Source organism: Barbatula barbatula, assembly GCF_947034865.1.
Source record: "Barbatula barbatula genome assembly, chromosome: 1".
Classification (NCBI taxonomy): domain Eukaryota; kingdom Metazoa; phylum Chordata; class Actinopteri; order Cypriniformes; family Nemacheilidae; genus Barbatula; species Barbatula barbatula.
Window position 1 is genome coordinate 2,448,841 of NC_136766.1, and position 25,877 is coordinate 2,474,717.

Below are 25,877 nucleotides of genomic sequence, written 5' to 3' on the forward strand. Positions count from 1 at the left end.
GAAGGTGGGCGGGTCTACGGTGTGATGATTGACAGTACCGTATCAAACACTACGCCCTATATCCAAACTTTCTGTTATTGAACTTGCTGTTTCATTTTCTGAGAATGAAAAGTCAGTCGGTCAGTGACTCGCTTTGTTTATGAAAGCTACAGTATCTCTTTAGAAAACAGCTTCCGATGCATCGAGCATCGTGTTAGAGCCTCAGTGCCAAACCTAGATGTCTGGGGGCCCTAAGAATTTAGATCAACATAACTTTAAGAAATTAAAATAATAAATCAATTAACACAGTTAAATGAATAAAAACTAAACGACAAAAAACATTAAACTGATAGTTTGAACAATTACGTTTCAAATTTTATTCCAAAGTAACGTGTGGCTCCGGAAATCTAGCTGTCAAAAAAATCATTAACTAACCAAATGAGTGATTAATAAAAATAAAACATGATACATATAGTTTAGTCAAGAAAGCTAAGCATAGGACAACAAATCAATAATTCTCTAAATGTGATGACACAAAAATGATATTATCATGGGCAAACGACATACAGTGGATTGCAGTGGTGACGCCCACATGTTGATTGATGTACATTTGTTGTGTTGACATTGATATGCATTCCTGTGTATATATATATATGTGTGCTTTGTTTAGTCATTCAGTTTAAACATTAAGTATATTATATTATTTATAATACTAAATACTGACTGTATTGAAATTATATTCTATTCATATTTGTATATTATTCAGAATTTATGGTAGAGTATGTATGTGGCTATCAATATTGTTGTTTACACCATAGCCTTTCTATTATTACAGGTTTATAACCTGCTATTTGTGGAGTAATCATCTTTATGTGGAAAATCAGAGTAAATAAACCACAACGAGTTAAAACAACGTGTCCTCTCCTGACGCCCCGTTCGCTGGGGAAATGAACCGAACAAACACTGCACAGCTGGTTTTGTGACTAAGTCACATTTTAAATGCTATTGCAGTTAGAAACGTGTTAATGTGTAGCCTTTGTAACTTTGGAGATGGTCCCTCAATTCAGACTATCAAACGTCCACCGTCAAACCAATTTTATGCTATTGGATAAATACTGGATTTGTAAATCTGTACTTGCATATTTGCATAAATACTCAAGTATCAAAAAGGACATTTCCAATGATTCCTGTAAAGTTGAATCCGCAAGTTTTACAAAAAATGGCGTAAAGTGTTTTTGATGAAGTACTTAAGGGGCCCCCTGGTGGTGCAGGGGCCCTACGCAACCTGCGTTGTCGCGTTTAGAGACCATCGGCTCTTGCCTATAAAACATACTCACAGTTGGTTTATATAATGGAAAAAAATAAATTTCCATCGCTACATCAAGGCGTCTTCCAACGATCCTCATACATAATGACATCAAAGTATCGCGAGAGCGATTGTCAATATGAGTTCTCTAAACTCTTAAATCTGCTGCCTTTGGGAAATCGTGTATAAATCATAGGTCGTATAAACCAATGTGGTCTTAATGCAGATGTTCACACATTAATGCATTAAAAATGCCCCCCATAGAAAATAAAAACACATGACTACACGTGCACGTATCAATGAGCATGTCACGTGATATAAATGCCTCATTGCAGTGGGCGGGGTCAAGCGGAATACGGAAGTGCTGGTGGTGAAACAGTTGTCCGCATGTAGCCGGTGGCGGATTATTAAAGGAATATAAACACAGAACTCCGTCAAAAACATTCAACATACCGTCAACATTGTAAGTAAACGGTCTAGATCCGCGTATAAGCGTAAAGCACCAGAACGATACCGTGGTATTTTGAAGTACCGTGATCTACGTGATGTTCCGTATAACCGTACGGAGTCCCCAGAATATAACTTATTCGGTTTTGTGCCTTTGTTAATTAAATTACCCTCCTGAAAAATATTGTGGTTTATTTGACTATAGTAAAGTTCTGTAAATTGTAGTATATTATAGTAATTCCCACATTTATTGTTGACATATACTATAATATTCTGAATTATTAACTCTAGTCAATTGAATACTGTAGTATAGTCGCGAGGTTAAAAACATCGTTAACTTCCGGTTTGTGTTTGGCAAGTGTCTAATAATATAACACTTTATATATTTTGAATTGATGTCAATATTCATTTGTATTACTATTTTACTGTATAATTATTAATTCATTGTATTAAATAAAGGATTTGTTGAATGTTGTTGAATGTTCATTTTATGAAATATTTGTGAATGTGTAGCGGATAGTGAAAAGCGCGCATGCGCAGTAACGTTTGTTTATGTTGTTGAGATGAAACCCTCTATAGTAAACAACACTGAAGCACACTGCTATATTTGTCATGTGGTAGCACAGACACCAGACAATACTGTTGTCATGTTGTGGTTGTCAAATATGATTTAAATGAATAACGTGATATATGTACTGTATGTTTTTTGTGAGACAGAGAAATGTCATCTTTTCCTCAGCTGGCCCTGAAGCCTGAAGTGCGAGAGCATCTTCACAGTGTTTATACACACAATGAGGTTTACACTCTCATTCTCATCCTCTTTCTGGAGTAATAAGAGAAAGTAGACAGTTTGTTTACATGATGTCGTGTGTGTGTGTGTGTGTGTGTGGAGGTGGTGTGTGAGGTCGGCCAAGAGGAAGCGGAGCGGTTGTTCGATGCTCTTCTCTCATGTCTCTCTCATCCGCCAATGTTCACCTGTGTGAGGGTCAGCACACACCTGCACACGCGGACGGATATTCAACACAAACTCCATCAACATGTCACACAGGTGTGTGTGTGTGAGAGATCTGTCTTCATCTTTGGGTTTGAATTGTTGCATCACATTTATATTTAGTTTGTAATGTGTGTTCACAGATTTCGTGTGGTGATGTCAGCGGTTCTCCTGCGGTCATTCACACTCATCCACATCTGCCAGATGTTCTGCTGGTTCCAGTCCATGGTCCTCGGTGAGATCTCTTCAAGTTAACTTTACCTTAACATCACCTCGGACTTCACTTTACATTTCATCTTTAATACGAGACCGATACTTTTTCAACTTTCACTTTTGCAGATGCAATATGTTTGAGTTTGTATCTTAAAGGCTTACGGTGATGTCAGTGCAGTGGTGTTAATTTAGACAAACATCTTAGATTTCTGTTTGTCAAGTCCAGTCGGCTTTATTTATATAGCGCTATTTACATTTAGTCATTGAGCAGATGCTTTTATCCAAAGCGACTTACAAAGAGTTCGGGGAGCAATAATCGATATGTCATAAAAGAGCAATAGGTGCTTATACAAAGACATGAATGATTACCAAGGGCGTGTTTTACAATTTTCATTGTTACAAAGCAGCTGCACAAGAAAACATTGACTATAAGCAAAACATAAAAGGTTATGCAAGTCAAAACACAGGTGAGATATCAGACGGACTATATATTCCTATATGCAGTGATAATGAATTCAAACTATCAAATTGTTTGTGTTCAGGTGTGTGGATGTGCAGGGTGCAGAGGTGATTGTTGGAGCTCAGTGTGGTAACGCCGTCCTCAGAGGTGCTCATGTCTTCACACCTGGTGTCCTCAGCACCCCAAAATGTGAGCAGCACACATTCATGTCTCGCGTTAGTATTATCTTGAGTAATGATTCTACATCCTTCTTAAAGGAACCTTCAAGATGAAAAATCCTGTCATCATTTACTCGCCCTCTTGTTGATTCAAACCTGTATGACTTTCCTTCTTCTGCAGAACACAAAAGAAGATATTTAGAAAAATGTTGTTACCGATGGGGGGGGGGGGGGGGCATGCTGTTTTTATTACCAACATTTTTCAAAATATCTTCTTTTGCTTTTCTGCAGGAGAAAGAAAGTCATACAGATTTGAAATGTACATGATGACACAATTTTAATTTTGAAGGTGAACTACTCGTTCAAATAAATAAATGAATAATAATAAATACACAGACATTTTAAATGAATTGTTTATTATTTATTCAGACAAAACATCACAGATATCTGCCGTCCAGTTCTTATTTAACCATGCGAACATCCAACCAGTGTGTGTTTGTCAGTCCTGAAGGCGGGCGACGTGGTGTCTGTGTTTTCTGACATCGAGGGCAAGTGCACACGCGGAGCTAAAGAATTCCAGGGGAAGAAGGTGTTTCTGGGTAATGGAGTTTCTGCGGTGGACCGCTCGGATGTGTTCTGTTCAGAAGGGCCGGCCCGGTGAGCTCACTTCTCTTTAGTCGTGTTTGAGTGTGTCGCACATCTGTGGGTCTCTGACTCTCTCTCTTTCTCTCTCCTTCAGAGGTGTCGCCATCAAAATGACAGAACCTCTTTATCAAAGTCCGTCGTTCGATGGAGTTTTAACAGAAGATGTTTTCCTTCAGGTACTCTGATCGATATTCAATAGATCTGCGCTCTCTGTGAATGAAGGTTGATGTCGGCGTGTGTGGATGTGTTCATTCAGAATCTGCCGTCGGTGGTGGTGGGTCATGTTTTAGGACCTCGACCCGGTGAACGAATCCTCGACATGTGTGCCGCTCCCGGAGGAAAAACCACTCACATCGCTTCTCTTATGAGAAACCAGGTGTGTGTGCTTGACTGTTTTAGCAATTACTTCAAAACAACGTCCGTGTCAATTTTGTCAAGTTTTAATTTGATCAATTTCATCGTTCATCATCTTTTATCTGCGGTATCCCAACAGGGAACTGTAGTGGCTTTGGAGAAGATCAAATCCAAGATGGAGAAGCTCATTCAGAATGCAAAGACGCTAAAGTTGGATTGTATTCAAGCGTATTGTTGTGACAGCACACAGGCTGTGAGCTCTCACCCCACACATGACAATAATGCAGGTAAACCTCTAAACTCACCCCGAGTACACATTGTAAACCCATAAACAATGTGCTGATTTTTTAATTGTGTGTGTTTGTAGATGGTCCCCCGTTCCCCGAGGAGAGTTTTGAGCGGATATTGTTAGACGCTCCCTGCAGTGGTTTGGGTCAAAGGCCCAGCATGAGCTGCAGCTGGAGTCTGAAAGAAGTCCGTTCATATCAACCTCTTCAGAGAAAACTCTTCACAGCAGTGAGAATCAATTCTTTACAGTCATTATGTGTCCGTCACGTCAGTGAACAGATGGGGGAGCTGTTTCTCTGTGTGTGTTGTTGTAGGCCGTTCGTTTGTTAAAGAAAGGAGGAGTTTTGGTGTACAGCACCTGTACTGTGACGCTTGCTGAGAATGAAGAACAGGTGTCCTGGGCTCTCAAAACGTTCCCATGTTTAACACTGGAACCACAGGTACACGGAAACAATACTCAAAACATTCAATAATAAAAAAAGACTGTAACCTGTTACTAGAATAAACTTATACAGTGTATTTGGGTATTCTCACGAAATCTTTTCTTTAAAACACTTGTATCAACAATTTCCCTCTTTATTCATTTAAAACAGATATGACACGTTTAATTAAAGGTGCAGATTTTAAAACTTTTGCTGACAATTTAACACAATAAAAAAAGTTTACTAAAAAAGGCTTAAAAAAATCTGATTACCGTAACCATTTAAAACTGTCGCTCTCGTAGCATGTTTTACTAAAACAAGAGAAGCCGTGATGCCTAAGCTAGTTTTTAGTTATCATACTTAATAAGACATAAATGAATAATTTAATATAATATTATACATTTCTTTAAATGTGGAAAACTACCTGTATTGGTCATGAGAAGAGAAAAAGGGAATATTATGTTTTTAACAAGAGAAATATAAAGTGATTTGTTAACTTGTTTGCCATTTAAAAGCTACGAGTAGATGTGTTCCGTCACATAAATCAAACTTAATGTAAATATCTTTGTGTGTGTTTAAACGTTACGGAGGATGAGAATATCAGTCATGGACACTTCTATCTTTTCTATCTATTTTTATTATATATGAATATTCCATCAATCATTTCTTTTGTGATTTGAGAACGTCTTGCAGAACAGCCAATTGTTTTTTTACTATATTTAAATTTTACTTGCATATAATGCACTCAGACAAACTGGGACTCGTTACCGTTATGAGAATGTCAGCAGAAAAAGCAACAAAATACTTAACATCATTTTGACATATGAATGAATTATTTTTGTCCAAGGTAGAAAACACAATTATCTTTATTATTATGAGTTATTGTGTTACGAATTGTCAAATCTTTACTGCCAGGTTGTTTCTGTGGTTTCGTGAGAATCGCCCATTTTAAGTTAATATTCGTACAAGTATACTAACTCATTTTAAAAGCATAGTTCACCCTAAAATGAAAATTCTGTCAACCTTTTGTCATTTCAAACTTGTGACAAAAGAAGATATTTTGAAGGATGTTGGTAACTGGCCCCATTGACTTGCATTGGTTTTGTGTCCATACAATAGAAGTGAATGGGGCCCAGTTAACAACCTTCTTCAAAATATCTTCTTTTGTGTTCTGCGGAAGAAAGAAAGTCACACAGGTTTGAATGACAAAAGTAAATGATGACAGGATTTTGATTTTTAGGCGAACTATCACTTTAAGTTTCAAAGAAGTACACAAATAACACACTTAAATAAACTACAAGCTACAAGAACTTGGTTTGTATCTTTTCCAAATGTTTGCATCTTCCCTTCGTTGTCAACATTGACTTAAATTTAGCAAAGAAAATGTAAATGCATTAAAAACATAAACAGGTCATGTGACTGTGACATCATACCTCTGTAAACATAGATGATTGGGTAGATTCAGTCTTATGACTTAAGAGATGTTTTGTCATCAGGTGCCTCATTTGGGCTCAGAGGGCATGCACGGGGCAGGCCTGTCACATGATCATCGACGGCTGCTGCAGAGGTTTCGTCCGGAGTTATTATGGGCTGGAGCACATCCCTTACATTCCTCTGAGAGTCTTCACCATCACGCCAACGACGACACTATTGGGTTTTTCATTGCCAAATTCGTCAAGAGATAGTTGAAGTACATCAAACACATGAGAAATCACACCAGTGGTCTTCCTTTGCCGTGACGACAGACCGCCAGTTTTTCCAGAAGTGTCTGAAAGTGTCATTTTCTTTATGTTTGTGTTGTATTCTGCTGTTTATTTTGGTTGAGTTGAGTGACTTTATTTCTCGTGTTCTTGGCTCTTGTTCTCATGTGTCTTGAATGTTTGTTTTGGCATACAGTCAGTGACGTCAATGCAATCTTTCATCACATACAAATTCACAACTCTACTTAAAGTTTTTGGATTGATTGAAATCTTGTGTAATTGGATACACAACTGTTCAAAAGTGTCGTCACTTGACTGAAATGTTTTCATCCGAGGCTGTAATCTATATCTGAACATTTTAAATAATTTATTTGGAGATAAATATATTTTGTGTAAACCTGTTAACTTAATAAAACTGTTTTTGAAATGAATGGACTGCATAATGGAGAAAAGTCAATGAGAGTTTAGAATAGATATAAACTCCAATACAGTTTAAACATCTTATTGGGATGATAAACTAAACTGAACATGATCACAGCATTGTTGTTGTTTATTTTTAATAACAAACCAAAGTCCCAAAGATTTATTGAGAAATGCTCATCTGTATGGATTTACAGTAAATATGACAGAAAGTCAATTGATACAGAGAGTCTTAACATCTCAAAAGAAGTCATTGAGGTTTAAAACATGTTGAGTCTCCTTTATCTTTAAACTTGTATTAAACCTGAAATATTCCTGCTCTAAACGTTATGATCTCTCATTTCTCTAACCATGCAAAGACGGTAAGGTTAGAAACAGCTACTTATTCATCATCTTTAAATTCAATCAAAAACCCGTAGTTCAAGTCTTGATGTGATGTCTTTGTCCAGCAAGATGTGGGCAACAGTTTACACTGAAATGACGTCCGTGTCCACGCACACAAAAATCTAATTATGTCAGAAACAGTCAAGATGCATGTTGCTTTTCACATGTTTAAAACAAAACATTTTCCTTCCACCTGCTTCATAGTGTGACCTCAGAGTGACAGACAATAAATCATGTAAAGAATAAAATCAGATCTGAACGATTTCTCTGGATTAGAGAGCAATCCTCTCCTGCTGAGACAAAACTGAACAAATCTATTTTCTATTCATCTCTTAACATTCATGGACAGTAGGTGAAAAAATCAAGCATGTTAATCCATTCAGATACAAGCGAAACCTTTCCACAGATGTGCACTGATGAATTATTCACATTAAGACCAGAAATGTGTGTTTAACAGACTTTTGATTTGATGTTGACTTTTAAAGAACGTCATGTCAGACTCATACATGCCGGATGAAATAAAGATAAAACATCTTTATTCTTTTATATTCAGGTGAATCAAAATGAAAACATCTTTGCTTGGTGGAGGTGTAAATGAATGTAGAGGTCTAATAATCTGAAAATGTTCGAGATTTTTAATCATATTTACTTTTGATCGCAGACTTGACAAATCTGAGCTCAGTTTGACACATGTTGACGTCTCTTCTGAAACTCTAATGATTGAGACATTTGTGAGATTTCTGACTCTTAGGAGAAATATATGAGACTGAAGGAAATCTTATTGATGTCTAAAATTCAGACGTTAAAGAGATCTCATCTCGGTACTGTGGCATTTTGAAACACAAAACAATAACGTGACCCACAACCGGGTCAGACTGACATCAGAAAAAATCATCATTTGAAGTGAATTAAAATTGCAAACGGGACAGATTTGTACCGTAAGGTTTTTGAGTTTAAGAAGTAGAATGAAATTTAAACTGCTGTAGTCTGTTTTAATACGTTTTTTTAATTATAAGTCGTTTTTAATAATACAGTTATGATTAATAAAATAAATTGAGCATGTTATCAAAGGACTTATGGGGTATTTCCAGAAACCTTAATATTTCAAGTTCATTGAACACCTATAGACTGATATCTATACATCAATTGATCAAATCAATACATTCAAATTTTGTATGTATATTATTTATTTGTGACCCAGTCTATGAAAACCCAGCAATCTTGTCGTCTGCAAAATAATCAATAAAATCATTCAGTATTTATAAAAAAACTGTAGAATGACTTATTTCATCGTCATGACTTTGACACTCTTAATCTCATAAATAGATTGTAAACGTGGATTTCACAGACGCAGTCTTATTTTTGTCAAGTTCTCTAGAAGCAATGTGGCAAAACTCAAATCTGTTTTAAACGTAACCACAGTACTGAAAGTCAAAACAAATGATTAGATTATTTTGTGGGGATTATCATCCTGTAAAGCGTTGCCCATACAAATCACGGACTGAAAGCAAACAGACTCTCACATTGTGAGTTTTGTTCAACCCTGTTATTGTATATGGCACCGTTAGTGTCACTGTTCTATGTATTGCTCGCTCATCCACTCGGTCTCGACCCGTCTCCTGTCTCTCACGCGCTCATGTTCTCTCTGTCTGCTGTTCCTCTCGTTGTGGTCGCATTCTTTCTCTCGGTCTCCACGGCGATGGTGGTGATGATGGTGGTTGGTCCGAACCGTCTCCTCTTCCTCCGGCTGGTGCGTGTGTTCGTGATGAGGCTCATTGGATTCTTTGCTCTCCAGCGTCTCTTGTCTGGAAAGCGTCTGTGCGGTCCTGTTGTGATGTTGGTGATGATGACGGTGATGATGGTGGTGATTGTGGCGTTCAGTTCGTGTGGATGATGAGCGATTATGGATGTGATGTGTCCTCCACTCGCTCTGTGATGGTTGTTGTTCTGTGTTGGTTTGAGTTTCTCTCTCCTCGATGTTGTCATTCGCTTGTTCAAAACTTTCTTGCCTGTGAATTTGATGACGATGGTGATGGTCTTCACGAAAGGTCCTCGTCGTCTCTGTTCTCTGGTCAGCCCCGGCGTTCTGGTTCAACAACACATGACACGGTAAGTACATACATGTGGACAACTAGGCAAATGCATCATTGGACTGAATATCATAGATATACGGTTTTTAATTCCTGAAACGAATCTGCATCAAACAAATCCCTGTCTGTAGAGGAACGCCTGTGATTGTGGTATACTTCGATAATAACATACAGTAATAATACTGAATCAAACTTTTTGTCAAGTTGATTTTATTATAGATTTAAAGCTTTTTTGTCAACTTTCTGGATGACATCAGTTGGTGATTCAAATACTAAAAAGAGCAGATACTGGCCTGATGTACTGCAAAAAAGCTTTTTTCACATCAGAAAATAAAAAACATTTCACCAAGGAAAAACTGACTTGCAATATTAGTTATTTTCTGAAAAATAATCAATTATATTTGCCAGCACTTCAAGAAAAAAGAACATATTAAGTCAAAAGTCGAGTTTATCTCTGTAGTCTTTAACACAATTTATCATTATTGCAAATCATCTGTAAACTCACTTTTGAGTTTTTTTATATATTTTCTATCTTAAAGTGGCCGTTCTTTGGCGGTTTTCGAAGCTTTGATGATGTTTTTTGGGGAGTTAAATAATGGATGTTCATGTCTCTAATAAAAGAAAAACACTTAATATTTCACATATTTCACAGACTGGATTTCTTCCAGCTGTAGGACTGTGATGAAAGTGAAAGAAGTTTAACGCGTAACTCAGTTAAATGTTTACAGTCTCTGATAACCAAACACTTCTCTCTTCTCTAAGGAAGGCCTCGTCTATTTTTGCCGTACTTCTTTGAGCGGAGGTTCTCCATAAACTCGGAATAGTGACATCATGTACCCGGGAAGTAAAGGGCCGTAGTCCGATTGCAACCGTTCTCTGTAGTTCTTGAAAAGCGAATTCTGTAAAAGACAATATCTCGCTTGGCATTTAACTTTGAGCTTTATCGTTTTGCAGATATTATTTATGTACGAACAGCAACATTACACACTAACTAAAGTTTGAAAATTGGCATCACGGGGAACGGCACCTTTAAGGGGTCGTTTACACGAGACCGTTTTCAAGTGAAAGCGCAAAACTATTTATGCGATGTCTGTTTACACGGAAACGGCGTTTTAGGGGACTGATAACTTTTGAAAACGGGTTTCAAAGTGCAAGTTTTTGAAAACCACGGCGTTCTCATTTCCGTGTAAACCCTGAAGTACTCAAAAATGAGAAAACGACATCGTGCGCATGCGTATTATTAACGAAGAAGAAGAAACAAATACAACAATGGCGGATTATGTGGGTTTTTTTGCGCTGCGCAATAGTTTGTTAACTTTTCTCCAGCAAAGTGTAGATTTACTACACCAGTGCTGGAACCACCAGAGGAGACCTACAGCAAAACTCATTCACGGCGACGAAGGGTTTTTAAACGGCGCTTTTGGATCAGACCCGGGAGGACGAGTGGATGGTGCGACAACTTTGTGGATGGCGTTGTTGACGAGCTTCAATGGAAGGAAAACATTCGAATGTCCAAACTTTTCGCCATCTTGTTTGTGTGTATATGTGCACACGCTTCTCTTCACTATGAATGAGGAGAAATGCAGCGCTCTGTATTGTATGGTCTCTTTAGTGACGGAGTTCCACCTTCCAATAAACCGTCAATCAATCGTCAGGGACTTTTCCTTTACAAAGTGATGTCGTGATACAGCGTTTTAGTCATTTTTGCGGATCTGTGTAAACGCAGATTGTTTTGATAACGTTGTTGTGTGTACGTGAAACTTTTCAAAATCGCAAAAGAAAAACGTTTCATTTGCTCATCGTGTAAACGTGGCCTAAATCATGCTAATCCTTAAGTAAATGTACCGTATCTTCATTCATTTATAAAACATTTCCCAGTGTAACCATAGTATAGAAATAGCTTCAGGTATGGTCCCACATCCTAACTCATAAAACATATTAAAGGCATTATAGTAAGAACACACACACATGCAGGGCTCGGTCTACACTGCACATCAATTCACCGCATCAAGTGCTACAAACCCTTTAAAAACCCAAATCACACACAAACTCACACTCACCGTTACTCATGTGAAACAGGATCAGACTCGTGAGTCTGATAAGCAGCAGTATTACAGAAGGATAAGCACATGTCTCTGTTATATTACACCTTTATCGTATGGATCATGAAAAGCATGCGTGCGTTTGTCATCTGACGTTGTACCTTCAGCTGTGGGTGTAAAGGATGTTCAGCTGCAGCAGTTTCAGTCTCTGATGTGAGATGTGGGCTGGTCTGTGGGACACTGGGAGGATGAGTGGATTTCCAGTACGCCTCCAGATAATCTGCCATGTGCTCGCAGGCGTCTTCTAACTGATTCTCATCCAGGATGATGTCAAACAGCTCCTGCACGGAGAAGAACACAGAGATCTGTTAAACGACAGCAGATTATGATGATAAAATAGTAATGACATATAGGAGTTAACTTAAAAAACTGAATTGAATTTTTCATCCAAGGGCTGGATTCGCGAAACTGTCCTTGAGACAAAATGTTAAATGTTAAAACTGTCCCGAGATGTTTTTTGGGAACACAAAACATTCATAACTTTTTCTTAAATTAGTTTAAAAAGAAATATGGCTGCTAAGAAGAATTTTCTTCTCAAGAGTGTTTTGTGAATCCGCTCCCCCAGATCTGTAGTGTTTGGAGTTTAGCTTTCTTAAACTATTCATTCAAAACATAAGGTTTTCTTTTACAGTTAATCTATAGTAATAATTAATCAGCTTTATAAATATCGAACAAATGTTGACCTTGTAGGGACATCTTTTGGTCCCTGTGAGAAAGGACTTATGAATCAAAGTAAATGATGCTTAAAAATGTAAAAGTGCAGAATGTTTTCTGTCGATGGTTATATTTTGTAGTAGGGTTTTGGGATCAGATATTCAGTTTGTAGCGTATAAAAAGCATTATGTCTACGAAAAGATACCCAAAAACATGGAAACCCAACACATGCATGTGAGAGTACTCACCGGTGGACACTGTGCCAGTTTATCAGCTGCGACCATCTGCACGTTGAGATGTTTGGCCTGAGATTTTCCTCGAGATTTTATTAACCTCTGCAGAACCTGAAAGATTTACACACCACAATCATCAATAATCATTACCATCACAAAACCGAATCCTGATTTCTATATGAAACTATCCACGCACCTCCGTGGGGACAGTCCATAGGCGTAATGATTTGATACAGTACAACTGTATAATTTATACCCTAAACCTAAACATTGTATATAAAACTTTGAGCTTTTTTAGACTTTCAAACGTTATCGTTCTGTATGATTTAAAAGCTTGGAGTTGGTGTGTTTAGGTTTAGGTCCCCACCGGATATAAAAACCAGGACGCACAGAAACGACACAGATGCACACACAACGTATTCTGTGAATGACAATGACACTATAAGATACAGTAACAGTGAATGTGTGTGTTTGTACCTTAGGAGAGGTGATCTTGACGTACACGATAAGGGGTGCCAGAGACGTCTTCCCCAGCTGAGCCGGATGATTTATTGTGTCTGCATCAAGAACAACCAGCTGTAACGTCCGGGCCAGTTCAAAGATCCTCTCGACCTCGCTCTGAACCTCAGCTACAAGTACACACAAACAGAATTACACCACACCTGACACGTGTGCTCAACATCACAACCCTTATGGTGCGTTCCCACCAGAAGCGTTAAGCCTGAGTGATCTACATGTTAAGTCAATGCAAAGATGCCATTTGAGCGTTTCACGTTCATAACGTGCAAAAATCTGAACTTCAGCGAATATTTGCGACTTGTTAACCAATCAGGAGCTTGCTCTAGAAGTGACGTGATAATGAGGTAGCGAGCGGAGGCAGAAATCCAAAACAACAATGGAGGACAAAATCATGGACGCTGTATGTGGATCCCTGGAGCTGTACGATACATCTTCTTACTTTTATCGAAACAGGAATAAAAAGGATCTTGCTTGGAAGAAAGTGAGCGAGGAGGTCGGACAATCTGGTAAATTGTAAAAACGCCCTTTACTCAATTTGAGCTACATACATATTGAAGCCCCTCCCATGACGCAAATTTGCGTCTGTTGTGAAGTGAATTTCAGGTGTGAATGATGCGAAGTTCACGCGCAAATAAAGTCAGTAAACTCAAATTGTTCAGGCGCGAATAGCGTGATTTATCGCGTCTGGTGTGAACGCAATAAGGTTTTCAGGCCATCATGAACCGCTGACAGAAAAATAACTTCACTATAAATGTGGAAGCACACGTGAATACGATGTGGTTCTGAACGGAAAACACTATTGAAAGCAATCAGAATCAAGAACACAATAACAATGCATTGAACAAACAAACATTGACTTATTAACTGCTTGTAAATAATTAAAAAAGAGACGCTGGTTTACTGAAACAAAGGTACGTTTTCTCTACACTGATGAATGTGAGCGTATAAAGCCTGTGACTATAGAGATTTTAAAGAGAAGAATCAGCGCTCACCTAAGTTAGATCGTGTGTTGGAGCGCTCGATGATGGCGTGTTTGCTGGGATTGTTCAGCACAGAGCGCTTGGCCAGAGAAATATCAGCCGTCACTCTCGTGATTGAAATCCTGAACAAGACAAACATTGCTGAGAATCATTCGACCGTTTCCTGACATCATTTATCACAAAGTTGATCACATTTAATTCAAGCTTCAGAAGACACGCACACAGTCAATCAATGCACACTGAGAACTGTCTGATCTATTCACAAATGAGCATTTCACGTTTTGTAGAATAAACATTTCTAAAAGTTTTGTGTTGTTGAAAAAAAACAACTGCAGTCGATTCCATTTCAATCTTTAAATCTTTAAAAACAGAACAATAACATTTAATAACTAAACGTGTCAGTGTTTCCCCGCTTGAATTCATGACAACTACCCAAACATGTTGCAAATCATGTTTTGTTGTTTCTTATTCAAACTATCACAAGTACACAAAGATATAAAATAGGGCCGTCAAAAGGTAAACTTTTTTTAATCGCGATTAATCGCACACGGTTCCTGTGATTAACTGTGATTAATCGCTCAAGTATAGTGAAAGTAAACACACTATTTATTTGGATTAACGTGTTTATTTTAGTGCTGCCAATCAATTAAAAAAATAACTAGCTATTCACACACAGCATCTTTTTTTAAGTATACAATAACATTCTGATAATTTCACATTTTATCTCCAAATTAATGTCTTCAACATCATCATTTTATGAATAAAGGACAACATTCTGATATTGATGGCTTTGCAACTCATGTCTTTATTAAATATAGAATTTTTGGTCCCACTTCAATATAGGGGACAATTCTCGCTATTAACAAATCATTAACTACGACTTTTGCCGACTTCATTTGTTGTTAGTAAGTTAGTAAAGTAGTCAGTTAGTTGTTAGCTTTATGTATTGAGTAGGATTAGGGTCATGCAGATTATGTGCTTTATAAGGACTAATAAACAGCCAATATGCCAATAATAGGCATGCTAATAACAACTAGTAAATAGTGAGAATTACCCCATTATACTGAAGTGTAACCAAATGTTTTTCTACTAATCAAAGACATTATAATAAGTGTGCCTTTCCTGTCTAACAGGTAGGACATGTACAGAAAATAAATAAAGTTCTCTGACACTTTACAGCGAAATACACGGAATTCAGAAGAATCCTCATTAAAGCTACAAATGACATTTATTCTTTGATTAACATTAGTGACAGGAGTCGCAGCAGCCCGTCCCTTTAATGCTGGGTTCACACCAAAGCAAACAATGGTGTTCCACGCTTTATTTGATTACTTGCTGGAAAAGTGTGTTTTTTTCATGTGAGCGACGCGATCTGACAAGTATTTTCAACCTTTGCGCAAGACGAGATTGACGCGCACCACAAGTTCATGTCTATCCACGTCTTTGCAATTTACTCGCGCAAAATTCGCGTTTGGTGTGAACCCAGAGTAAGACCTGCCGCTCTACGCAGGTCTTATGTGCTTCCTATTTTTACTACTCTTTGCATGAATTTAAGACTTTAATTGTTGAAGAGTTCTTGCCAATATGTGCTTTCTGTCATAATCTTGTATGTTTTTGTTCATTCAAGCAGTAAAGAGAAGTTAATACTGATGCACGATTATATAATGCAACGCTAGAAAAAGATGACACCAAAAAACATGTTGCGTCAATGGCGTTAAATATTTTTAAAATAAACTGTGTGTGTCGAGGCGTTTAGGTTGACAGCCCTAATATAAAAATACAGCAGGATTTAGTATATCGTCAGTAGAAGGACCGAACGGTCATGTGATGTGACACAGCTTTGTGTTTGTGAACCAGCATGGCCAATTATGGCAATGAGATGGGACTATTTAAAGAAACTTTCTGCCCTCACGTGACACACAGACGCACAAATCTCTAAACTCACTCGAATCAGAGAAGAACAGACGAGAGAGAGAACATCTTACCTCCCTTCAAAGCGGTGCTTCAGAAAGTCAAACAGAGCTTTCTGCATCATATCTGTAACCTGCTCACAAACCAAAAAACATCTCCATCTGAACATAAATCATAAATGGATGTTCACATACTGATCACAATGAAATCAAATAATCACTATCAAAGTTGTTTAAAGGGACAGCTTAAGTTTATTCTGCGATTAGTTTCTCATCCTAAATGTTTTACAGAAGACATACATGTTCTCTTTATGATGTGATTTTAATGGTCCTGACCTCGTAACCCTTGAGTGAAGGTCCCACTAACACCACGGGTCTCATGGACGGCACCACGTCATACGGCGGGACATGTTCTGTCTGTAAACCCACATAAACACCAACACACAAACTGTGAGAGAATATTACAGCAATATTACAGTACACTTAAACGTAATATCATCAGGTTGATGGTGTTTCGTGTGTTTCCTTGATTTCACGCACTGTTTAATGTCTCTGATGATTTCAATGAATTGGACTGAAGTGATGCTAAATCTCACGTTCGCATGAGCTCAGATTAAGTTGAGCCGTGTTGGGAGTAACGCATTACAAAATGATATTACAGTAATGTTTGAGTAATTTATCGCATTACTAATAACACGTGGGTCATATTATGCCTCCGTATTATTCTCTAATAATTTACCAACACATTCCATCATCAGAGAAAACAAATCAGTGATTGAAATACTAAGATTGTAATAAAAAAACTTTCGCAGATAGTTTGTTTAATTGAATTTTTTTTGTAGACAGATACTGTTGTACAGGTGTGTTGATTTAAACTTCAGTGTTTAATAAGTGACATTTTCAACAATGCGTGTATGGAATATTTCAGATTTTTAAAGTAAAAAGTAAATTCTTTAAAATCAAAGGTGCAAGTAGTCTCACGCAAACTTACACACCTTGAATGGGGGTTTCAAACAATGTTGAAGTCATATTATTAATGTTGAACTATGGCTGTGCAATTAATCGAAATGTAATCGTTCATTTTGGCCGTCATCAATTACAAAAACAGAATAATGGAGGTAAACGATTATTGTGCCGCATTCCATTTGTCAAGGATCATCTCTGGTCTTGTATAATAAATCCACAGCGCACACCTTTCCTATACAGCGCTTCAGCCGTGCTATTTCTTTACATTTATTTGTCAGTTCAATTCAGAGTTTAAAAGCCAAGTTTTTTTATTTTCCATGTTGTTTTAAAGGTTAATGAGTAATCGTGTTCAGTAATCGTGATCTCACTATTGGCCAAAATAATCGCGATTATGATTTGTGTCATAATCCAGCCGCCCTATGTTGTGACCACAATAACACAGACAAACTATATTCTCACGTTAAGCCAATAAGAATGTTTTTTATGCTAAATTTGGAGCCCCATTCTCTGTGTTAAACATGAACACACACACACACACACACACACACACACACACAGAAGAATAAAAAAGGATGAGAACACGTGAGGAAAGTTAATCGGAGTCAATCCTGCTCTCACACCATCGTATGACACCTAATATTATATCACTGCTTTGTTGAACTATGATGAACAAAAGGTTCAAACAAAGCATATGGGATAACCCAGCTCAGAAAATAAACATTCTTTCATCATCTATTTACCCTCATGTCATCTCAAAGCTGTCTGACGTTTCTCTGCAGAACACAGCGAAGATATTTTGAAGAATGTTGGTCACCAAACAACACTGAACTCCACTGACTTCCATTGTGTGAGCACAAAACCACAGAGACATTTCTCAAAATATCTTCTTTTGTCCCATACAGATTTTAATGACACAGGTAATCTTATTGTTTAAAGTCATGGTAGCGCAGAACAGGAATGACTCCTGCATGACTGTCTGAGTCTAAACTTACCGACTTCTGCTTCTGTTTAGCTGAGAGAAACATTAGAAGGAAAAAGATCAAACAAGGGGAAGCAAAAGGGTGCAAACGTTAAAGAGAGAGAGAGAGAGAGAGAGGGGGGTTAAAGCGACTGTGGACATCAGGACGATGGCAAGCATAACAGACTGTGGTGTGATGCCGTGCGGCAGGTGACAGACGCAGCCGAATGCAGGAGGAGGAAGCGGCCGCTGGCGTGTTTTACCTTCTTAAAGAAAGGCATTCGTTTCTCACGAGCTAAAGGGGATATGACTGCGTTGGGACCGGCTTTAAGAGAACGCTGAAGAAGAGGAGGCTCGTTCTCCTCTGGATCTAAACCAGCAGCGTCTATATCCACAGCTACACACACATACAGACTACAATCATTTCACAGTTTACTAGAATTATACCGGCACTCTGATGTCAAACTCATTACAAAACTTGTGTAACAAAATCTCAACAGAAATGTCAGAAAAAGCATTGCTGTACAGTAAATGATTTAATATACTTCAATAGTTTCATACAATCAGAGTTTAAGGTGGAATCTGATAACAGAAATAATGTAATGCTTTATTTGACCAAAAGGAATGGAAATGCATGTTGGCTATATAGTTTTATGTTTAAATATTTTTTTATTTAAATTGTTTGTTCAAATGTTGTGGTATTATTGTAGAGCGCGTTACATTATTTATCAAAGTTAATGCATATCACCTTCTTTCACCAAGTCATGCTGCCCTAATGTTATTTTCATTTAAATGTTTCGGTTCATAGAAATCAAATTAAATATTCAACTATAAATAATTGGAAAAACCTTAACTAAATTAAATGTTTTCCTTTCTTTCCCTTTTTCCTTAAAAATAAACATAAATAAGTTTGAAGCACTCAAGTTAAAATAATAAACAAAAACGAAAAATGTATTCATCTTAAATAGCAACATAAAACCTAAATTATAAAAGACAAAAGCGTAAATTCCACCAACTTAAATTCACATAAAGACTAAAAATAAAACCTAATTTACCCAAATCGCTAAAACTTTAACTTAAATTAAGATTAAAAATAAACCACATTTTCCCAAATTGCTAATATTTTAACTAAATTTTAATGCTACAGCAGCAAAACACTGAAGAAAAGCAAATATAGAAAAAAGAACTCTATCAAACAAATAAGAAACATCACCAGTTCAGTATTAATAGTCATTATACTGTATGTATTCATAATATTAATCTTCAGATATCACTCGGAATAATCGGCTTTCTGTATCGAGAAATGTCGTATCGGTGCATCTCTGAATGTTGAAAAGAGAGAGAGAGACATGACTGAGGACTCACCTGAGGAAGGTGGAGTTGATCTTCGTGAGTTTGAAACAATATCTCCAAGACTCGATAATGAGTTTGCCCCGGATTTACTGAAAGCAATGTTCAGAATAAACTCATTTTTGAAAGGAAACAAATTGGATCAGAAATAAATACAAATATTCACAATATATCAATCAATCTGAATATGTCTGAGCCGACGTTTCACACACTGTCATGTTGGTCTTAGTTGCTCACCAGTCACATCTCCAATTCTCAAACCAGTTCAGAAACTTTCTAAACTGATCTTTAAATTGCTTTTTTTCAACAGGTACATACGTGTTTAACAAAAGTGTAATATGAAAACACACTAAAGCACAATGTTCAGTCGACATGTCTGATAGGAAGGTTTTGAATACCTGGAATAGAATTTTCCCGGTTTGGAGCGGTGCTCCTGCTGGAGTCGAGTGTTTTCCAGCTTCACTGGACTGGGAATAAAGCCGATTTCACAACCTTCTTTCACTAAACGCCCAATCCACCAGTCATTATTGAACTTCTGTTTTTAAACACAAAGACATTCATCAGTGAAGCACTGTTTACTTCATATAAAACCTTTGCATGAAGAAAATCTCCTGCTTGACGTTATCCGACATGATCTCATGTGCTGCGATGAATATTATTTATAACTTCACCTTTTCAACTCTGTCTAAAATTAAACTTGATTGAATTAGAAAGCAGTTGTGTTGTCAGACCTCTGAATGTGAATCTGTGTGTTTCTTACTTCTTTAACGTGAAGGAAATCTTTAGCCTCAAACGAGACGGCCATTCCGGGCACAGGGATGTCATCTTCGAGGGAAGCGTTGTAGCCGACATTGGTGCGTACTGCGAATGCCACCGGTTTAGTCTGATCAGAAGAACAACGGAGAAGAGAAAATATTCAGAAAACAAGAACATCACAAACATCTCTTTGACTGATGACACATTTTGGAAACACAGTTCTCTTGCAATTCTTGACTACGCTCACATTTGACTTCTTTTTTTAAAGCTGCCAGCATCTGTTTTACATTATAATCCTAAGGAATAAACCGTAAGCACTTTCTTTAAACGCCAGCGCTCCAGTTAATTAAAATGTTTATATAGCGCCAGATCACAGGAAAAGTATTTTAAGGTTACCTTTTCTATATAACATGTCTTTACCTTCTTGTATTACACAACTAAAAAGCTTTATGTTATTTATCTTATTTACATAGCGGCATGTCATTTCTGTTTGTACATGGTTACAATTCTCCTCTCCTGTCCGTATGGAATTCCCCGCGATGCACAGGTAAGCACCTCCCACCAGCGGACAGAGAGCACCTGTCAGAAAATATGTTGCGTCAACCACCTGAAAAGCGACACAAATGTTTGGGTTTTTAAACACTCCAAGGGGGCTTATTTATCGGCTGCTTCCACTGCGAACGCAAACAAAGGGTAAGTGGTTATCTTATATAATCCAAGTGTTAGGTGATGATTGGTTAGGTCTAAACGTAGTAAGTGTTGTAAGATTGCGTCTTCCCGGCAGAACTTGCGCTGAAGCATACAATATTTGTGTCACGTCTTTCTTTCGCACTAAATGTTGTACTCGCATGTGCACTTTATGTCCTGTGTGTGTTTATGTCTGGGTAACGTTGTTTAGTTTCACTCTCTAATGCATTTTTTCAATGACCAAAAAGCCACTTAAATTGAGCAACCCGTCTACATAACTGACCTGTACACAGCATGCACACTCAGGGAAAGCTATGTTGATATATAAGAATAAATAGATTTTGTGTAAAACGCACTTCATTTGAACCCTTCCATCTCTGTGAGAGCTGATTCTCTCGCCAAAGGCGCGTCGCAAAAAGACCTGCAGACACCGAGAGCAGGTAAATAAATGGATACTTTTACTGTGACCATGGGAGTAAATCCATGGGGGTTGTTCACCCCAAAATCATTAACAATAGCACTATTGTGAAAAATATATTTAAGTATACCTAAAATAATTGTGTAAGTAGAAACAAATACGAAAGCAAAAAATGTGTTTTGAGTTTAGAAAAAGTTGAGCTCCGCCTCCCCAGCAGAGGTTGTTGAACTCCTGTTTGTATTCACTTTAATTGAAGTGATTCTCTTTAATGTAGTTGATGCTGATTCATTAATAAATTACTTTTGGGAAATGCTGATTACCCATGAATTCTTCCATGAATCTGCTATGTTAGCGATTCAAACGTTACTTTAGCTTGTTTAAAATAGCTTGTTGCATAGTGCGTCTCACACTGCAACTAACACTCCAAATAATTTTTTTTACATTTGGCAGACGCTTTTATCCAAGTGAGCACTAGTGGTGATGTGAGTCACGTGTCTTCACATACGGCTTTCATGTGTAATGAACAGCCACACGATGACCTGACAAACGCTGTGAATTATGGGGATGCCAAACAGAGGTCACGGTGTCCTCTAAAGGTACTGCGGACGTTTGACTGCTCACACACATTCAGAGACACACATACAATTTAAAGATAAACATCTTGATATTCAACTGAAACACAACTGAGAACTGCCTCAGATCTCGTGAGCTATGAAAGAGCAACAGCTGAGCAATAACATTTTCCTCTGACGGTCAACATGTTATAAAAGTTTATGGGAATTATTCAGGTTTTAGATCACAAGTAACACAGCAATATTCATTTCTGTAAATACAGAATGAAATCTCTTTAACATCTCGATTGCTTTTCCAGGACACTCATCCTAACACTCAAACTGTGCTCAGATTTGGCAAGATTTCAGGACACAAAACACAGAATATTTTACTGCCATCCTCCCACCGCAGGACATCTGGACTCATTATTAATATTCATGAGCACAACAAATTTCTTATACAACCTGATTGATGCCACATGCTATAAATACCCGTCTGTCCTGAAGAAGAGGACTAATGTGACAACGACAGAAGAACAGAAATAGAGTTTTGTGAGTTTGAGTTTCACATATCGCCTCGATCCAAACAGCTGCTCTGAATCCCCCCAGAGAAGATACGTCTAAAAATGTACAGCCAAATAACCCCAGAGGAGGATGAGACTCTCAATGCCCGGACAAGCCCGAACAGAGCTCTGTGCGTGTGTCACACGTATTCCATTTTCATAGGAGACTGAAGTTATGAATTATCACCTCACTCAGCCTTATAAAACTTTGATATTCATCACAAGATGTGTGTAAGTCAGTGAAGGATCCTCGTTTTGTCAAATGTTTTTTCAAATCCCGTTTCAATACTCAAGAACAAAGAATGCATGACAGTATCCGGGTGTGTTCTCCAAATCAAGGATGCATTGTACCGGTCTCCACAAAAACACAAGTCTGTTCTTTGCATTCTTGGAATTGAGTAACAGCCTCAGACTGAGTCTAGACATCAGTAGGCGGCAAAACTTACTGGTGTGTCAATCAGTTTTATAGACAGACAGACAGACAGACTTGCAGACAGAATTGCTTACATATTTGCAGACAGACAGACTTGCAGACAGAATTGTTAACAGACAGAGAGACAAGCAGACAGACTGGCAGACAGACAGACTTGTAGGCAGACTTGCAGACAGACAAACAGACTGGCAGACAGACAGACTTGCAGACAGAATTGTTGACAGACAGAGAGACAAGCAGACGGACTGGCAGACAGACAGACTTGTAGGCAGACTTGCAGACAGACAAACAGACTGGCAGACAGACAGACTTGCAGACAGAATTGCTTACAGATTTGCAGACAGACAGACTTGCAGACAGAATTGTTGACAGACAGAGAGACAAGCAGACAGACTGGCAGACAGACAGACTTGTAGACAGACTTGCAGACAGACAGACAGACAGACAGTACCCTTGCATTCTCCAGCTGGCTCTGCGCACGTCTCTCAGCTTCTCGACGTAGAGTCTCTTTATCTTCTTCCAGAGAAACATCAGAATCTGATGGTCGACTGGTGTACGAGTCTGCTGAGCCCTGCAATACACACACACATCATCATCATCATCATCATCATCATCATCATCATACCGTTAACATCACAAACAACCATAAATACAACATTCTGTCATGAATGACTCACTTTCTAGTTGTTCCAAACCTGTTTACATTTATTTGTTCTGAAAAGCCTTGTTGCGATAGTCGGTGTCACCGAAACCAGTCCAAAGCAGCAGCAACCCCACTGTCATTTTTTATTTTACAGTATTAAATAACTCTGTTTAGTTATAGACTAGACTGCGCATCTGATTTCGGCTGCAAGTGTCGCAGCAAAGATCGGCACCAGGAGTCCGATATTATATATATCATCTGAGTAAAATGCGTCATGCGCAGGGTCCCATCTTTGACCGCCCCACAGCAAAACCCTCATCTACGGTGTCACCGGTACGAGCTGTGATTTTACACGTGGATTAACTGGTGGGAAAATGTCATCACCACAACATCCCTAGTGATGATGAACATAGAGAAAGATATCTGGACGAATGCTTGTACCCAAACAGTTCTTAGCCTACGATTGACTATCATAGTAGGAAAAATAATGGGGCCAAAATGTTTGTCGTCCTACATTCTTCAAAATATCTACTTTTGTGTTCATCAGAACAAAGACATTTATACAGATTTGGAACAACTTGAAGGTGAGTAAATGATGACAACATTTCCATTTTAGGCTGAAGTATCCCTTTAAATGTGTACTGTAAATAAACTTGTGCTGTACTGTCCTGCATATAAGCAAATGTAAACTTTCAGAAAGCAAATGTTTGTGTATTTCTGTCAGGTGACACTGCAGATATTACACATTTCATGTTTCAGGAGTGACAGAGCAGATGAAAAAACGACAAGGACATACTCGCATGAGATGATATAAAAGTTATTACCTTCATTCTTACAACCTAAAATCTAACTACCGTACTTTCTGATACTGATGTTATCCCACATATACATTTTCAAGACTTTTTGGTAACATTTACAATACATACATTAACATTTAGTCATTTAGCAGACACATGAGGTAAACAATGGAATCAATTGGAACAATACACGGACAGCAAGAAGCATTTAAACTGGTCTCATATAGCCTAGCCTAACAATGAAACACACATTTTCAGTAAACCTGTTTTGAAATGATATTATGATATATATTATATACAAAAAATGACGTGCTTTTGTAATATTATATTGCTTTTATGTTCGAGAAACAAAACAGATCGCTGACAGAACTTTGTATAAACATTAAAGTGATTGTTCACCCCAAACTGAAATTGTCATTTCAAACCTTCATGACTTTCTTTCTTCTGCAGAACACAAAAGAAGATATTGAGAATAATGTTGGTCCCCATTGACGTGCATTGGTTTTGTGTCTCAACATTCTTCAACATATCTCCTTCTGAGTTTTGCAGAAGATGAAGTTCATACAGGTTTGAAATGAGGTTGAGTTAATGATGAGCTATCCCTTTCAAATCTAAGCACAGCTAACCGTGTATAAAACACACACTTAACTTTTAAATAATTCACGCGCGCTCAATCAGACAGACGGATAGATGCAAAGCTGTGTTGTGCAGTATCGATCACATCACAACTCTCTCTCTCTTTCTCTCGCTCGCTCGCTCACTCACACATACACAGAAGCACGTGACACATGGATGACACACCGCTACACATCCACTGCAGTGTCTCTGTCATTTTAACACCATTCAGGATTCAATCACCTCGAAGCACCTGATCAATAAGACACATACAGTACAGTAGAACAACGTCATCAAACATAAACATGATGTCAAATAAACTATGCTACAACTGCATTTTCTTTCAAGAGTGATGCCATATATTTATATTTAGAAATGACACAAACACAAAAATAAATACATAAAGCAATGTATGCAATTACCCCATGTGCACAAGCACTCCATGTCCTTCAAATGAAAGGCTATAGAAAGAGATTCAGGGACGTATTTAGAAACGAAATATGTGTGGAATCAAGGTCAACTGAGGTCACGCATTTCATTTGAATCATTCATGAACACATACAGATGAAGAACGCGCTACTTTATTACACATCGCCGTGTATTTTAATGTTATACTTTATTTTAATTTCTAACAAACAAATGAATGTACACAAATTGTGCGCGTTGACAGATTCTTACAGGGATGTTGTTCTTCACTCGACTCCCTGTTGCCCGTTTCAGCAGCCGGATCCAGGAGGCCTTCATCAGCCAATCAGGGTAGAGCGTTTGCGCTCGTCACCATACCAACCGCTTCAATAAACTCGATCAGGCAGCGGCTGCACGGAAGCAGACAGCGCCACCAAGCGGAATGAGTTTAACTCAAATGTCTTTCCTCGGAAGTTCAGT

The 25,877-nt window shown here is 37.9% G+C and overlaps 2 protein-coding genes across 5 annotated transcripts; one reads left to right on the forward strand and one right to left on the reverse strand.

The window, feature by feature from the left end:
* The first annotated feature begins 1,625 nt into the window (after positions 1-1,625).
* nsun6 (NOP2/Sun RNA methyltransferase 6) lies at positions 1,626-7,705 on the forward strand. 4 transcript variants are annotated; one of them, XM_079455261.1, is made up of 12 exons: positions 1,626-1,748; positions 2,446-2,528; positions 2,625-2,780; positions 2,867-2,958; positions 3,479-3,585; positions 4,058-4,211; positions 4,294-4,375; positions 4,456-4,575; positions 4,693-4,840; positions 4,921-5,069; positions 5,156-5,281; positions 6,760-7,698. In XM_079455261.1, exons 2-12 carry the CDS (start codon positions 2,454-2,456, stop codon positions 6,946-6,948), a joined length of 1,398 nt encoding a protein of 465 aa, XP_079311387.1. In that variant the 5' UTR covers positions 1,626-1,748; positions 2,446-2,453; the 3' UTR covers positions 6,949-7,698. The 4 variants fall into 4 exon arrangements, with proteins under 4 accessions (XP_079311387.1, XP_079311386.1, XP_079311388.1 ...); XM_079455260.1 differs by having other exon boundaries at positions 1,628-1,748; positions 2,450-2,528; positions 6,760-7,705; XM_079455262.1 differs by having other exon boundaries at positions 1,631-1,748; positions 2,450-2,528; positions 2,847-2,958.
* Positions 7,522-25,877, reverse strand: cacnb2a (calcium channel, voltage-dependent, beta 2a). Its single transcript, XM_079455215.1, has 13 exons — positions 25,671-25,877; positions 23,389-23,508; positions 20,290-20,412; positions 19,928-20,064; positions 19,545-19,621; positions 18,443-18,576; positions 16,592-16,672; positions 16,331-16,389; positions 14,358-14,467; positions 13,324-13,475; positions 12,862-12,957; positions 12,061-12,240; positions 7,522-9,853 (listed from the first exon to the last, which is right to left on the reverse strand). The coding sequence occupies exons 1-13, from the start codon at positions 25,734-25,736 to the stop codon at positions 9,338-9,340; spliced, it is 1,851 nt and encodes a 616-aa protein (XP_079311341.1). The 5' UTR covers positions 25,737-25,877; the 3' UTR covers positions 7,522-9,337.

Coding starts and splice junctions, on each gene's coding strand:
- nsun6 (XM_079455261.1), top strand. CDS start 2,454: ATGTCATCTTTTCCTCAGCTGGCCCTGAAGCCTGAAGTGCGAGAGCAT. Junction 4,212..4,293: donor TGTTCAGAAGGGCCGGCCCG/GTGAGCTCACTT, acceptor TCTCTCCTTCAG/AGGTGTCGCCATCAAAATGA. Junction 5,070..5,155: donor AGAGAAAACTCTTCACAGCA/GTGAGAATCAAT, acceptor GTGTTGTTGTAG/GCCGTTCGTTTGTTAAAGAA.
- cacnb2a (XM_079455215.1), bottom strand. CDS start 25,736: ATGAAGGCCTCCTGGATCCGGCTGCTGAAACGGGCAACAGGGAGTCGA. Junction 18,577..19,544: donor ATCAACTCCACCTTCCTCAG/GTGAGTCCTCAG, acceptor ATGTGTGTGTAG/CTGTGGATATAGACGCTGCT. Junction 16,390..16,591: donor CTTCACTCAAGGGTTACGAG/GTCAGGACCATT, acceptor GTTTGTGAGCAG/GTTACAGATATGATGCAGAA.